Source organism: Achroia grisella, unplaced genomic scaffold (assembly GCF_030625045.1).
Source record: "Achroia grisella isolate CSIRO2021 unplaced genomic scaffold, CSIRO_AGI_Agris_v1 utg511, whole genome shotgun sequence".
Lineage (NCBI taxonomy): Eukaryota > Metazoa > Arthropoda > Insecta > Lepidoptera > Pyralidae > Achroia > Achroia grisella.
In genome coordinates this window covers 6,534,550-6,552,960 of record NW_026712905.1, presented here as the reverse complement: position 1 = coordinate 6,552,960, position 18,411 = coordinate 6,534,550, and the positions used below count along the sequence as shown (strand labels likewise).

The following is an 18,411-nucleotide window of genomic DNA, read 5'->3' as shown; positions in this document are numbered from 1 at the left end:
ATTTGAATTTGAATTACAATGTATTTTATTTCGCAGTTTGTTTTAATACAATCAAACAGGTCTTAATATTTAGATAAACAATGAAGTGCTGAACATAGAAATATATCAGACATCTAATACAGACAAAATGAAGAATATTGAATATAGATAAAATAATATGTATAACTAAAACAGTCTGACTTATTCTAATATTTCAAAATAACATATTAAGAGTTGGTTAAGACATAGAACTTTGCACAAAGGGAAGTTTAATTGTTTGGCATGGTTTATTGCCCCAAGGGAGGCTTCTGGCAGTGATGGTTTTATACCTTTGGTTTTAAATGTGAAAGGCGAACCTCAAACTAACATGAGGAATATAAAATAAGTAGACAAGACAGGTCCACCATGATGAAGATGATGTGTGAAGAATACTATAATTGTTATAGTCATGTAGATAAAAGGTAGTTCCTTCAACCGATTTAAAAAATAAGAGGTTTTCAATTTGATTGTATTTTCTTTTTATGGGGGATATCTCGGAACTCTTTTAATGTATTTTCAGTATAATTTTTCATTTGAAACCCAGTGTTTATTATGGTTCAGTGTTCATTTGATCAAATATCCAGTAGTTTTCAAATTAATCATAAGGCAGCGATTGGAGTCGGTTTATCGTGGCCTGATCATTATTATAATTATAAACATTTATAATTATATTAAATAGATATTTGCAGTAATCAGAAACAAGAATAGTAATTTACTTACATTACATTTATATTTTACCCAACATTTTTTTTTTATTACACAGGGGACAAACGAGCATGTGGCTCACCTGATGGTAAGTGATTACCGCCGCCCATGAGCCCCGCAACACCAGGGGAATTGCAAGTACGTTGTCGGCCTTTTAATAAGGAATAAGCTTTTTTCTTGAAGGTTTCAATATCGTATCGGTTCGGAAATGCCATTGCTGGAAGGTGTTTCCACAATGTGGTTGTGCGTGGCAAAAGGTTTATAAAAAACCGCACTGTAGAGGACCGCCATTCATCCAGATGGTATTTTAGTTTCTGGCTGATAGTACGGTGGTGAAACTCAGCGGTTGGTATTAATTCGAACAATTCCTCAGAATACTCCCCGTGATATATATATAGAGATGCAATATCTCGCCGCAAAGCCTATGGGTTGAGTCTGTTACATAGACATTGATCACCAATGATTCAGGCTGCTTGGTTCTGAATGCGGTCAAATGGAAGTATCTGGTTTGGGGAGCTCCCTCCCAGAGAGAACAGTATTCCATATGCGGCCGGATTTGCGCCTTGTATACTACAAACGGTGAGCCGCCGTGAAATACCGTCTCATTCTACTGAGCAAACCAAGCTTTTTTGAGGCCTTGTCCTCCAAATGACCGCAAAACTGAACGTCACTGGATATATCTTCGAGATTTGGCTTCACATCAAGGAGAGTGTCTTCAAACTGAGGAGACATTATAATATTTATGACAATTACAGTTGAAATGAAATTGAAAGCACTAACATAAGTATTTGTATCTGTATCTATGAGTATAGACAATACCAAGAATATATTATTTCGATTCATCAATTCAAAGTTAACAAACTTTGTTTACATTTTCTGAGATGTAATTAACGAGAAACTTTGAAGTACAACAATAAAAGACATCGTTTTTCTTAATAATACATATATTATAAGTTCAATTTAATATCTATAAATTATATCCTACTAATCTTGTGGAGTGTATTATAATACCATACCTTTTGAGGACGATTATAGAATATTGTAGACTATGGATACTTTCATGAAATTTTATTAAAATTTACTATACCATTAAAAATTTGTGGAACTGTAAATTAGACTTTATGATTATGGTAGCTTGACATACATTGCAGCTAATTTGATTTAGTTTCAAATGAGCGTGACCTAGATTGAAACGTGACGAGCTAACGACTATACTACGCTATTTCATACAAAATGTATTATAGACATATCACAGTAATTAGGTATTGCTGATATTGTAGTAATTTCTAGAATACAGACTATATTTTAGGATCTATATGGACATTTGGCGAAACAGAACATTTAGCTAGATTTACGATGTTATTTAGCTGCACTAGCGACTTCATCCGCTCATCAAATTAACGAAGACCTCTACAATCCATGCGATTTGATACAATAGAGGCATCAAGCTGCATTAAGTGAATTATTTGAACATTTATGATCTAATGAGGACATAAATGTAATAAAATTTATTTTCAATTTGCTCTTTCATGGATTAGACGTTTAGTTGATAGTCGAACTTCAAAAAGCAAAAAAGTATCTAAAATAGGGCCAATTATGTATTTATATTAATTAAATAAAAATATATAAGTAAACTATACAGGTTATATAGCTATTTAGCATACGGCTTTACTTCGAACTGTCGCGGATTTAATTCCTTGCATGGTTCAAATATTTTATTTCCACGATGTACATATATTATGCATTAATTAAAAAAAGATGTAGTAAGTGTATCAGTTGTCTAGTACTTTTAACATAAACTCTGATAACTTGGGACTAAATTGCACTGTGTGGATTACCAAGAGTTATTATTGTTATTATTATATATATGTACACCCAGTTTAAAAAATATTCTGTATAGACATTAGCTGACCCTACCATTTATATCTAGGGATAATACCAAAATGTATAACAACAGCCCTGAGTATCCGAGTTACAGAGTAGGTAATTATCTCTCCTAAGGGACCGGTGTTAAAGTACTTCTCTATTTTTAATATCCTGATAGTATGCCGGGTCTAGTATAAATACCATACACACGGTGCCTTCCGGCGAGCGGCTGGAATTTTCTGAGAGAAAATTTCTTACAATATGCAGACGGCCTTTAATATTATATAGCTCTTATTCGCTATATGTATATAGACATCGTGCTGCCTTCCTGGATCCATAGTTAAACAAGGACATGGAATAGTTGAAACACAAAGATATCTCCGATGAACAAATGTGTTGTATTTTTTCGTATTTGAATTTTACGTTGTTGATATTCTAATCTGTTATGTTACATTTTTAGACATCGTCTATGAAAACGTATATTATTCATGTGAAAAATGAGATAAGTACAACTATAAACATGTCCTACCTAATATTTAGTCATATTTGTAAAAAGGAAAGTGATGTATGATGTGAAGTGGCTTAATCTTTCGTTATAAACTTCGATCGGTCGACACTTGATTTTGAAATGGATGTCTTAATAAGTACTACTACCATTTTTATTTTATTTTATTTGTTTAATTAAATTCGGATTACATCCATATTTTTATGGTACAACTAAAATATTTATCAAAAATATGATCAAGAAGTTATGTCATAAAATATTTTTCTTTTATTATAAGGTATTTATTATTCTTCGATTCTACTACAAAGTAGAAAACAATAACAGGTATAGTAGGGAAATAAAACGGAAAGTGTCCTTGTTGGACACTTTCAGTTTTATTTACAATAAACCTGACATTATGTGATAGCATATTAGTCAGGCTAAACCTGTCAGCTGGTATTAGCCTACTAGATAGTTTATAAAAGAATATGAAAAATTAAACGCTTTTTTCAAGTTTTAAATTCTATTGTGTTAATCTGTTTGTGTTTTGTCTCTTTAGCCAACTATTACGACCCACGTATTAATAAGTGGTAGCTGTCGTGTATATTTATATAAGAGTATTTACACTTCATTGTCATTTAATGTAATTTTAACCCTCATTCGTTGCTATCTTGGGGAATCAACGTGTCATGTCTGAAGATGACTTTATTCAAAGTCTACCCGTACAAAGTCTATCTTACGCCGTCCCACGTCTTATATACACAAAATACATTATAATTTATTTCACAACCGACGAATACATAAACTGCGTCAGCTTATCTTTATCTTATCTTTTCTAATTTATATAATACAGGTTGTAATAGGATATAATAAAATATAGTTTCTAAATAAATTGTAAATAAATAACTTCGTAGCTGATTCTTTGCATGCAATTGTCACTGCAAATAGAATTCTGATAGCAACAAAATGTACACTCAGTAAGGTTACTGCAGTAGGATATTTAATTATACTGCAGAATCAATTTGGTTTATATTTCGTGTTTGTTATAATTTTACCTTTATATTAGGCATTAAATATATAATTTTAATAAAATATATTTATACCTTTACCCACAATTTTGTTTTCGTGAAAGGTACAAATTTTGTGGACTAAAAATTATCTTATACTATTTATCACATATAAAGTAATTTAGACATATATATATATATATAATAGTATAATATTGTGTATAACACATGTATAAATTGATACTAACAAGATTAAAAAAGACTATGCACTTTTTCATTTTCATGAGCTTTGAGTAAATATGTGATATTGCTATTAAAAATGGAATAATTCTCAAGTGAGCACATTTATAAATATACAGTATTATTTTAATAACATTGTAAATTAAATTTACTTAGATTAACTTTAAAGGAATTTAGGGAGTAGTTCTAAAGTCTAAAAATAAATAATAATCATTGAAAACTTCAGAGACAAGAAGATACCTAACAATTATTAGTTTAGGTTTTGAAGTCTCGACAATTTTAAAAAGTTTCTGATCTATTCATTACTAGCTGTGCCCGTGGTTTCACCCGCGTGATATTTATAGTCTATGTATTATTCTGATGTAGGTATAAGCTATATTACTGTAAAAAATCCATTCAGTACTTTTGTTAATGTTGTTGCACGCTATCTTAGGATATGTTATTTCAAGTTAGTTTTTTTCAAATAGAAACAGACTTCGATGTTTTTGGAATTAGAGTATATTATATAATACATAATGTTATATTCTTATTATAAATGTATATGCAGGAAAACTTACCGCTCTATCAGCTAGGTTCCGTACACGACAATGAAGGTACGCGGGCTGGCCCACGGCGGCGGTGGCCTCGCGCTTCGTGCTGTTGTCGAAGTACGGTTGCCCCAAGGGCTCCCAGCCCCCGCCGCCAGCTGTCACACCTGAACCACAAACAGAACTATGTATACAAGGGCGGAAAGGTTATATTTACTCGAATTTAAATATATAAAAATCCCAAAAGGAAAGCTACAAGATGTTACGGCATGGCCTATGATAGCTGTGTATAGTATGAATTGTGCATTTATATTTGTGTAGGTCTAACATTAGCTAGTTATTTAGGTGCTGTATAGTATTTATGTTTTTGAAGCTTGAAATAAAAATAATACGAAACTGCCGGGCAGTCTATGTCTCCTACCTGCGGCAATGAAAATCTATGCATCCATAAACGTTGCCGGAAGCTAGAGATGGACTTTGTACGAATTTCTTTGGTTGGGTATTTCTATTTCTATTGAGTAAAATGTATATGCATCAAGACTAGAGCTCTCACTGTTCACTGCAAATTATATAAACACATGGAAAACTTAAGCCTGCAAAATATATTTTTTAACTTAAACTTATAATCTTGTACGCCTAAATATGGGTTTTTTCTTGGCACTAAGATCTACATATGTGTATGAATAGATTAAAAATAAATAACAATAATAATATAAAAACTGATATTATAAAACACATTTGTAAGCGTTTATTTATAAATGGATGTTAATTTCGGCAACCTACAAAACTTTATTATTTAGTCCGAATAATAAAACGAATACAGATTATGCAATAACTATTACTGGTATGATTTAAGAGTTATTTTAGAGATATACTCGTACCTATAGCTCAAAATTATTAAATTATACTTTATTTATAATATCAAGGCCATATAATATGAAATATGTATTTAGCTATCATAAGTTTCCGTTATAGCACTAAGTAAGTCGAATTTCCTTGTCAATTTTCTCCATATTATAATAAAATATATTACTAAAGTAAATTTGGAAATTTGGCACGTGCTAGTGAAGTCGTATCAAGGACAAACTAAATGTGACGTGTTCAATTGGTAACCATGTTGACAGGTAAGTCTTTGGTATTCATCCATACTTTCCATACTGTTATTATAACTGCTCAAGAATATCTGTCAGTCAATATACTTGTTTATCTATCTAACTGTTTGTCTGTCTGTTATTACTTTTTTATGACCAATAATAATCTGAAAGGATCTCAATGAAATTTAATAACAAAATAGACTGTATCACGAGACCGGATATTGGCTTTGCCTAACTTTGGCAATCCAAAAAAAAAAGTTACATAGTTGCGGGTTACAACTACTTTGTGGAATATGCGAGCACCCTAGCCTTTTGATCAAAATCAAGCGGCACATACAAATTGTATATTACGCTTGATTTTGGACATATTTTTGGGTTGCTTTGTGAACATATAATGTCTACCTTTAAAATTCATCCTACTCAGCTACATTTTCACCGTTGTGTTGAATGCAACAGCTGAATCCATGTTTTCGACATAGTTATCGGCGAATTTGAATCGAAATATCTATAATTTATAATATCAATATTTTTTAAACTAACGACTGATCTCAATTTTGTACGGTTATATGAAACAGAGGTATGGATGTATTACGAATGTTAGATACATAACTTCCGCAAGAAAAAGGAACGAGTGCTGCTTGTACGGACTGGGCTGCTCGAATCTTATTTAGTTACTTAGCCAGTTCATTATGTATTTAATATTTTGACTCTAATGAATTCGAGCTAGTAGTTTTAATCGTAAATATTAGATACTGTGTACATTCAGGCCTAACACGGTACGTTCTTCATATTACATCTAGGTTTACGTATTATAATTTCCCGATAGCTGTACGAAATTATATAATTTCTATCATTATGTTGGTTTTGGCAGATTTGGAGAAGTTTGTGTTCCATTCGATAGAGGATTTGATACGGGTTTGTTAGGTGATGACGGACAAGCAACCTATCTGTCTTTAACACAATCTTCAATAATAATAGTTTCTTCAATAATAGGTTTTCACAGTCTTGAAAGTCCGGATACATTAGGGTAGAATTGGGTTGGAACTAAAACATGAAAATTTTTCAATGTCAAATTCAATAACCATTATATATGTAGATAATTCTTCTGTACGTGTATTTTTCACCACAACTCTTAATCTAGTATTCATATTTCTATATAAATATGATTTAGGATTTAAACAAGATTTAATCCATATCGATAATTATATGAACAAAACGGATGGTTTATTCATTTAATAGTAATAAGTGTGCGAATTGGTTAGAAACAATGTATAAAAATATTATTAACTATACGTTAGTTAGTAGGTGCAAGGAAGATCGGTTAAGGAATATGAAACTGTTATATAATGGAAGTGCTAGTACTAGCTACTAGTAGAGACCTAGCTATAATAGCATCCAATGAGCTGACGGAGCTTTCTCTCATAGACATTTGTATATTTGACAAGTGTGACAGAGTAACAAACTAAGTTACGTAGGTAAGTAAGTACATATAAAGTAGAATATGTATTTCATTAAATTTCTATATTATAGTTACCTATCTACCGTTAAATGGTTGTACAAAGGTAATTTAGTATTGTAATAATGCTGTAATTAACATAAATGAAAATTAGGATTATATTAGTGATATAGTCTAATATCTCCCTCGGTCTTGTTACTAGATTAGAGTTCTATCGCCGCAAAGCAATGGTTATTGGCAATTAATTTACAACACATGTGGAGATCGTTAATGTAAATTAGTGTAAAATTATTGTCGTAATCTTCCTTGTTATGTTCAGATACGTAATTATTATTAAGTTTATTAACAACTAACGTCATATTACTTTACAGATGTCTGAGATATATGTTCTTCAATTATATTAGAATAATTTCAGTCTACATTAAGTTAATACAAACAACATTTACAATTAATTATGTGTACAAAAACTGTCCTGTCTTGTCGTTTGAGTACTATATGTATAAGAAGAGCAATTTAACATGTCTGTTTACTTTACTTTTGATAAAGATACTAACGAACTTTACCTTTTGTAGACACAACACAGATGAAGTTATATTTATTAAGTAAGTAGAAATTACACTTGAAAGTCTACGAAACTTATAATATTAAGTTGGATAATATAACATATATGTATCTGTATAAAATAAATAACATATATGAAATGCGATTCAAATTCTTAAAACTAAAAAGTTTAATTGTATTGATTCTAGGCATATTCATATAATTTTATTCCCGAAAATTATGATAAAGGATGACATAGCAAAATTGATGATGAGAAAAAAATCCGAATCATCACTACGGCTGCCGAAACACACCGAAAGTTCCCGAGTTCAGCTAACATCAACCGATCCTTTTCAGCGATAAAAACGTGCTTTGTTTTCCGTCACGTCGCGTTATTTTTTATTCCCCCACTTTTTTGAACATTAACCGAGGTTTTTGTAAATATTTCATTATGTAGTCATTCTATTGAAAAAGAAAATTCTGTTGTTATAAAGATAAAAGGGTTTCATTTGTTTGAATTGGAAACCAAATTGCGTTTAGGTCATGGCTGCCTTATTTATTGTTCATCTGAAAACAAACAATGTGGATTTCGTGTGAATAATCTACACCCATTGTAATGTTAACGACATCGTGATACGTGCTTAACTGTAGCACGGTCATATGGAAAACAGAACATGGAGGAAGTGTAGATTTAATTTAGATATTGCTTTCGGACACAAATTTAAATAAAATATTGTACTTAACAAAATCTTCTTCAACGTACAAGTTTATTTGCCTTTTATTACATCTGTATCGTCTTAATAATTGTAAATAGAGTAGTATTTGCCATTTGTGTGAAAAAAAGTCAATAGATTCAGAATTCCTATAAGTATTGTGTAATGTACTTTCATATTAAATATACCTTTAAAAACATACTGATTTTTACAGTATATTGAAAAAAAGTAAAGTTTTGTCAGGGTCGGTACAGCGCCCGTGACCCTCTCTTTCAGGGGTCTAGAGGATGCAGTAACCGTTTACAATGACGATAGACCGTATGCTTGTTTACTACCATCGTGTTATAAAAAATTTAGGTACAATTCAGTTTATGAATATCAAGGTATATACATCGATCGATGTTGATAAGATATAAATTCTATCAAAATATCTAATAGTATTCTTGATTATATATCAACCAATCACGATATATAACAAAATAGGATAATATAGAAAAAAAAAATAAGAAGAATATACCACATATGGTTAATTGTGCCGAAGACTTGCATCTTAGGCCTACTGATGCAGGTGCCGATTTAAAACAACCAAAGTCATGCTAAACAATGATATAGATACAGCACATTAAAGTGTACATATATAGATACATAGACAAAAGTCTTTACACTTATTAGTAGGTTGTGTACTACTTGAGGGAGGAGTCAAAAGTCATCGAAAATCGCGTGTAGCAGTAATCAGACGAGATCGGAAAATTAATGAACTAATATTCTATATAAGGATAGCACTTCAGTGCCACAATTCTGTCTACCTGCCTGCCTGCCTGGTAATATAAATATATAAAAAGTTTAGTAAGCATTTGCATATGTCGGCTTATTTGAACATTAACAAAAGGATTAACACATGATATGCCGTGTTTGTGTTATGTAGGTAAATTATTTTGCGACTGTAGTCTACAGATATATATGTATACGGATATTAACCTTTAGAAGCTCTATTAAGCCATTGAACTCATAGGATGTTAGGTGATATTTTTAAGTAATGAATATTTCATATCCTACTTCAGAACTTTACCTTAACTATACTAAAATGTATATTATTTTTAACATATATTAATTTTTACATTATTATTTTGTAACTTTCGTATTACTTATTTCAAAGGCATAAAATAGAACATTATTATATTATTATATAAATTATATTTTCCAATACATTGTAAGCGGCGTCTATGAACACAGACAAATACAGACATCGCTACATACAGGAAAAAGAAAACTGATATATAACACGGCATGGTAGACTAAATCCGAGGAGGATTATGACAAGAGATCAGTGAATACAGTGAATGATTAACGGTTGTTATGTATGATGATAAAGATTATAGTGGTTTTATTAAGAAAATAGAGCACATAGTTTACAAAGCGGTAGAGAATTTCTATTTCTAATGTCAAGTTTTTGAAATAACTTAATATACATATAAATTAAACTTCAGAAAATGAGAATATCAGTTTCACTTATACTCGTACTCGTACATTTGTACTTTAGAAACTGAATTCTAGCAGGTGTATGGAATTTTCTGGTAGGCAATTTCTAATAGATATGTAGTGTTTAAACCAAACATTCAATATAGTAGGTTCGTCGGTATGACTAGCCCAAAACTTTGATATTTACTTACTACTTACTTACGTATATACTGTCAATTCGACATTAGAAAAGGTAAGCATATGTTACAAGAAGTTTTAGAACTATTCAAGACAAGAATATTTATTACTTTATGTTATATGTAACAATATACCCATAGTGGTATAGTTAATTGGATATTTGATGCTAACGAATGCCGGCGATTTTGTCCACGTCTTTATTTCCCTGGGCTACGTTCGCGCATCAATTTCCACATCCAACTGATATGTGTTATCAATCACTATCCTCGCTTTAATTGGCGCTGCTTAGTACGGAAATATCAAACTATAAATTTGGATTTAAGCAAGTATTTGAATTGTTGAACATCATATGAGTTGGACAATTTAATAATATATAAACAATAGTGAACAAATGAAAAACTCTTTGTTGTTTATTTCAATGGAAGATACTGTTTGTATGAAATACTACGTAGTTAAAGTAAGATTACAGCATTATAAGAGCCAAGACAAAAATATAACAAAAAGTGGACTTGAAATATTAACTTCATACTTTTATTCAAGTCGATTTGAAATATGGAAAATAGTTTTGAAAACAAAACTATTTTCCATATATGTATTAATTTTAATCTTGTTTGCATGGAGGTACACTGCAATGCACATTAGTTTTATGAATTTATGCTTATGTCTTATCTTTTAAAATCTTTTAAAGTGTTTTAAATTGTACAGAATAATAATTTGTGGAAATACACAAATGTTTTATAAAATCAGTATGAATTCATAGTTCTGCGTATAAGATATTTACATGCAGAACTATGAATTCATACTGAATTGTATTGTATCATTTGTATTACAAAAAAATAAGATAAAAATTAAATAACACTTACCGAATAATATGAAAAAACAGCTCAGCTCCGCCGCCCACATTGTGTCCTTATGTCTTTTCACATGCTGTTCAATCAACACTACACTACACAAATACCCCAATTATACTTGACCCCACTTATCATTTAGTGATAACAATGCCCTAGATGTACCATTTTATCCTGTCTTCTCTGTTGTTCTTGCTCTCGTTAATTATTGAATAATCTGAAAGAGATAAAAAATATATTTATTGGTATGGCCTGTTCTTCAAATATCTAATACATAGTTGAATGTGCTATGCATAATAATATATGAGAAACATTAGTGTTTTGTATCTGTAATTAGTCATCAAGCACGGATTACTGTATTTTAATCTATACATATACTAATATTGCAGAAGCAAAAGTTACGTCTGTCGGCCTAAACGCAAGAGGATATAGGCTTTGTTTTAACTCTAATAGAGCAGACAAAACTGCGGGTAAGAGTTATATTATATTTCGTGTAAAATAATAAATTTTAAATAATAATATATTTACATATAAAATGGACTAAATGCACAGATAGTTGCGTCCATTAATTAATTTTATATTGGGTAAAATAATTAGTAATTTTTAATCCATCTAATGTAAGTCTTTAATACCTACCAACCTCATTTCCTACGCACTGTTTCGTCCCTAACACATATACCTACTGTAAAAGGGTATTACAAAATTATCAACAAAATACGAAAATAATTTCGTAACCTTTCCTAGAAGACTGTTGACTTACAAGGAAACATTTAAAAATTACTTTCCTATTTCTACCCACTTTACATAAGGAAAGTTGCTCAATTTTCTGAACATTATCCAGCGATTTCGGTATGTTTTACACTTTTGTATATTATCATTAGACGCCTCTTCCGATAAACCTTTTATATTATACAAGTAAATTAATTAGAATTTTACTACAATATTTACTTAATTATTGGTTCTTTGTTTTAAAGAGATAAATTTATTTTTTTGTTTTATGTAAGTAACTCATTTTAAGTTTTATAACTTTGTTCTTGGATTTGTTGATTTATAAAACTTCATTATTTTCCGTTATCAATGCCATGACAATATATGATTGATAATTACATTTTTCTATTGTTACTTTTGCCAACTTCATATGTGTTACTTACTATTATTATAAATGCGAATGGATGTTTTACGGTTTGTTACCTTTGTTATATTTATACAATTAAATAGGAAAAATTCAATGAAATTCGAAGTGCAGATAGACAATGAGGAAAGCCATAGAGTATCTTTTAACTATGCATATGGACTGCATATCTGATAATAAACAGTTACGTCGCTGGCCAGTGCTATCTAAATTTATTAGTCTGTAAAAATGGAGATTAGAAGCACATTTATCTTGTATTTATAAATTAATCATTAAACCGCCTATTGATAGTGTAATATACCGCTAATATTTTTTGTTTTCCATCAGTTGAACTTACTAATAAAGTGCTGATTAATAATATAATTAATAGTTACATCAGTGCATAACTAAACTTCCTAATATTGTTTTGTTTCATTTATCTACCGGCGAACCTTTTCAAGTATAGATACGTAACTTTGGATCGATTTAGATTTAAACTAGTTCCGGTGATGAATTCCTGGAATAATATGAAAAGGTTGAACACGTAATAACTTTGCATAGTAATTATTCCGTGCCTTTATTGGTTTCGTAGGCTTGGGCGACGAGTAGGTAGCTGTCTACAATTATTCAAAAACATGTCTTGTAGACATAACCTATTTCTGAAATGTTAATTAAAAAATCACACCTACTAGCTTTATTAACTTCCTAGAACCATTGAGATATTATATACAGTTATAGAGAATACTTTAAATAGACGACGTCATATAGTTATGTTGACAATAAAGAATTTTTAATCTATTTTATCTCTTATTGCAAGAAATAGCACCATTAATTATTAAATAATGTTTTTATTGTTGTAGGCAGCATAGCAAACTTGTAATTGCGCCAATAGGGCAATATCGGACATATACATAATCTCCTCTATTAAGATACATATCAACATCTACAACATATATTATTGCATACATGGAATTTTTTTGAAGTGTTATACCGAAAGTACATAATTATTTGTACTTTTTCATAATATTTTTTGCAAAATTCATAAAAAAGATAAACGTGTAGACTGATTGAAATGAAACAATACACAAACGTAACTACTAGTATAACAATTACTAACGTAAAATATCTGCCTTTTCCTTTTTTCATATTGAAGAACATGTTATCTGATTATCCCTACATGAAATGTATATTTAGGTAGCTATAAAATATAAATTTTAATTATATTTAATGAATATATGTTAAAAGAAAAGCGTAATAGAAAACCAAAAATTAAAATGACTCAATGTTATCAACAAGAACTTAAGCATCTGCGGCCTTAATAAAAACGACGGTCATGATAGAGCGAAATGGAAGACATTAATAAGGAGAACTGAGCCTGTTACAAGGCTGGTTAATCGCTGAGAAGATGATGATTTAAAGGCGTCATTCATATACCGATGGGGGGCGAGTAAAACAGGCACGATATCTTCATAGTATAAAGTAACATATGATTTAAAATACGTACACATGCTACGTACTTACTCTCATGAACCAAAGCTGTCATTATTATTATTTTAAAACACATTCTAAATAATAGCTTCTTTTAAAATTGATTTATTTATTATAGGAGACCAGGCCCATGCTATATCTTATATATAAAATTCTCGTGTTAGTTATCTTTATATTTATATATTTAGTTATATACTCCTCCGAAATGCTTAACCGATTTTTTATTTTGGACAAACTTTATTTTTTTTATATTCTAAATAAATTTTCACCCTTCTATTATCAACCCCTATTTTAATCGCGATTTTAATTTAAAAGGCAAAATAACATTGCGGCGTCAGCCAGTATGTTATATTTTGAAACAATTTATAAAATAAACTAAGCCACTGACAGACTTTCACAAACAATATCTTTTAGTCATTTTAATAGATTTTACAATCACTCAATCGCTAATCCGCCTAGTCATCATTTAAGGGGAACGTTTTATAACCTGGAAGTCCAGCTACTCTTGGCTTCCAAACCTGGAGGTTCGTATATGGCGGAAGATATTAAGGAAGACTAGCAATGGATAAGTACAGGTCAATGATGTTGACAGAACAAGTACAGGGTGGCCCAGAAGTCACATTACATTTTGAAAATTAAATAACTTTTTTTCTATTAATATAATTCTTTTTCTCTTTTCAAAATTAAAAAATATAATTCCTGGAAATTTTTATCATGGATAAGTTTACAACAGAACAAGGAGTGAAGATAATTGAATTTTACTATGAAAATGGATGGTCAATTGTTGCAACGCAAAGATCCTATATGCGTTATTTTAATGTTCGACATCCCCCTAGTAGGCCTGCAGTAAGATTGCACTAATTGAACCTTGTAAGGGTACATGTGCAAGTCTCTTTGAATGCGCTGCAGAGAACTCCGTGAGATGCCAAGTTCTTGACAACGCCTTCGAGTGGATGTGGTTGGGTTCTCTTCAATGCTACGGCTCACAGCTTCAGTACTTTCACGTGTACGTACTGAAAGACCTCGTCCACTTCTAGTCCTATCACTTACAGAGCCATGCTGTTGAAAACGCTTCACCAAGTTCCTTATTGCAGACCTACTAGGGGGATGTCGAACATTAAAATGGCGCATATACGATCTTTGCGTTGCAACAATTGACCATCCATTTTCAAAGTAAAATTCAATTATCTTCACGTTCTGTTGTAAACTTATCCATGATAAAAATTTCCAGGGATTATATTTTTTAATTCTGAAAAGAGAAAAAGAAATATATTAATAAAACAAAATTATTTAATTTTCAAAATGTAAAGTGACTTCTGGGCCACCCTGTGTTTGAATGATTACCGGTTATTCTGCTTAAGTGTTATGTATAGATAAAATATAACATATCGAAGCGAACAATAGAAGTGGGTGATTTATTGACATTTTTTACAATTTCTGATTGGATACCAAAAAAGTATAAAATTAGTTTTTTTATTATATTATCAACTGTAGGTATAGGGTATAAAACACTATATTCTGAGTAGATATATAAACTGTCTTCAACTTTCGAGATGTAGTCCAGTGACCACCTGAGAAGAGTAATTTGATTGTAATTTTTATTTGTGAAATCAATCACATAAATATAGGTTATATTTGTCAATTTAATAATTTTATTATATGTTGTCGTGTGGTTTTTTATGGTGACAAAGGACGAATATTACCACCAAATTGTTCCATCCCTAAGATATCAGAAGCGTTATTACGTCATTTTATTTTAGATGATTAATTTAATTTTAGACATAACTAATTTCAAATCCAATTTATTCTTATTACCAAACTTTCATAAACGAAACGCGACGCCTACTCAAGTCTTCGCAAGGAATTAGAATTGTCACTATAAATATCCATTAAAACAAGCATTTTGATACTCAAAACTTTGAAATACTGTCAGATTAATTTTACAACTCAATAGCATTGTTTTGCCACGTAAACAAATGATATTCGATAGAGCTGCCTTTCTATTATTAGTGTTCTGTTATAATTTATGTAATTTCAATTAATTTAAGATTATAAAATAAGACATAATGTGGCAAATCAAAATACTATTTTCTATATCAATTGAATACTCTTGGTATAGAGTTTTTAAATATATATTTTCTCCAATTCTAAACAAATATCTAAAGTTCAAACTAAACTCTATTAATTGAAAAAGACTTGAAGATTCTTTTCAATTAATATAGTTCGATAATCGTGATTGTTGCATATAAATTATGACACATATTTTATACCAATATTAAGACTTTGAATGTCAACTGTGTAATCTTCATCTACATATTTTAAATACAATTAAATATATTTAACCATCAAATCTTTTTTGAAACCGGAATATATGAAAAAGGTATTTATTTCTGTTCAAATCATTTAATTTATAAAGTAACTAGTTTTAAATAAAGCAAATAAAAGTAAGTAGTGCTAAAGATTATATCGCTATGCAATTAACTCTAGAAACCTATTCAGGACATTATTGGAGTTAAGAGAAAATTATTAACGAGTAATAAATACAAAGAAATAATTTTTCAGTTATAAAGACGAAGCTCACTAAATATTCCACTCACAATATGTACAAGAAGGTATGGCAAGGTTATGCTTATTTGTTATTATTAAATTGTGAACCACAAAAAGATATATCTTGCTAATAATGTAATTTATATACCGATACAGTATATTAATTGCAAAAAAAAATTCGATCGGAGAACCTTCGTCTTCTGACAGTCGGTTCATAACAATATAATGCTCCATTTGACCTGGATTTACAATCTTTAATAATTAATAGACTTTTCTTCCAGTGTTCGATCGTTTTATCCATTCTATTTGTTAAACGGTCTCGGAGTAAGTGCCGGGTCTCCAGAAATGAAACAGTACGCATTCAATACGAGTACATGTATGTTGAATATTGAGTAGGCTCTTATGGAGACACAATAAAAGATGACATATATAATGTCGGCTTGATTTCTTGATACATCCAGAAAATGTTTCATGTAGAATTATGTTTAGTCGAGTTTTTCCTCAAACATTATAATGTACATACATAGATACGGCTATTTCTCTTTTGGTTATTTTTATATTGATATATAAAGTATAAGAATAAACGAGATATGTATGAGGGTGTCTGTATGAAATCGAAGGCACTTTTTTGTATATATCTTATTATATCACACGACATCGCCGCCAAAAAAAGAATATCCATGACTCTTTTTTCTATTGGTAGTATTAAATACCCTTGGAATATTTGATATGAGTTAACAGAATTTACTTCCACACTAATTGTGTTATTGTTCAGTAATATCAATCTGAACTAAATATAATTTCATAAGTTCAGGTTGATTATTACTGAACAAATAACTAATAATTTGTGTGAAGTATCTTGTTAGAATGATAATGCTAAAATAAAGCAAATTTTTGTAGATGTGTGATGGTTTGATGATTTATTTATTTTTTTCACATTAAAAAATTATTGCCTATTACTTTTTAGCTCAATTTATAGAGTAATATATATACTTGTACACATTAATAATATATGCACTTAATTAATCGAGTCTTGATATTGATCGTCACTATTGACGTTATGAATAGTACGGAAGGAGTCATACATTAAAAATACTTAAATTTCAACCGGAAATATGGTTAAAGGAGAATACTGTGATAAATAAGTTTAAACGAGTTTCAGTGGCATCGGTCAATAAGTGTACGGATACTGTGAATATTGTCTGTCACAATCGGTCAATCTAGTGATGTTGACATCGCTCTACTCCAATTAACTACGACTAGCACAGTTTAGCTGAAACATATGAATGTTTCGGAGTAAATAACATTTACCATAAAATAGTCCGTGTTAAGACCCGATTAACAATGTTAGTAATAGAGCTACGGGTTACGTAGTTTATTGTATATTCTGCGATGTATAATGATGCACCATTATTGTGTAAACTTTTGACAGCTATATCTAGCTATAGCACTATTTTTTTTATATAGTGTACGTTGGAACAGCAATCAAGTGTTTTGCCATTCCAATTAACGGGAATGGCCACCTGATGGCCCACAGTAACCATCGCCTATGTATATAAACAGCACTACGGGTATTACATTTTCATGTGACACCCACGATGCCATTCATTTGTTGCCATTCCAAAACAGTAAGATGTCATGCCTATTATCTTGTAATTTTACTTATTCCTTCTTCAGGATATCATGACAACTTTTTTTGATTAGGAAAACTGAGCACATGACAGTGCAAAAGAAGGAAATCTCACTCAAGGTTCGATATCGTAGTCAAATAAGGTATGCTAAATCAAACCCCAGTGTTAAATTAAACTGACCAACTTTACAAAATAAGCTATCAGGAAAATTAATAGCATATTTAATCAAATTTCAAATCCTGTTTTAAAATAATAACTATAAATATTGTATAATGTAATTGCATTTATTACAACTTATCAGCTTAAAATATCATAAACATAGTGTGCCAGTTTTTCAGAGAGAGTGTGTTAACAAATAAATTGTTACATTTAAAACTATACTTTAGCTACATAATTTATTTTTATTCCCTTTGATATTGATTTCATTCCGCTATTGTTCTTAACATAAATATATGTGTACACATATATAACACATGCAAC

At 30.3% G+C, this 18,411-nt stretch overlaps 1 protein-coding gene across 1 annotated transcript in view; it reads right to left on the bottom strand.

Annotated features, from left to right (window-relative positions):
* LOC131846382 (hemicentin-2-like) overlaps positions 1-11,331 on the bottom strand; it is a 31,582-nt gene extending 20,251 nt beyond the window's left edge. Inside the window, exons 1-2 of the mRNA XM_059195657.1 lie at positions 11,170-11,331; positions 4,878-5,014 (exon numbers count right to left, since the gene is read on the bottom strand). Of these exons, the coding sequence (XP_059051640.1) occupies positions 4,878-5,014; positions 11,170-11,209 (177 nt within the window). The 5' untranslated portion in view covers positions 11,210-11,331. The remainder of the gene's footprint in view (positions 1-4,877; positions 5,015-11,169) is intronic.
* Positions 11,332-18,411: the final 7,080 nt, after the last annotated feature.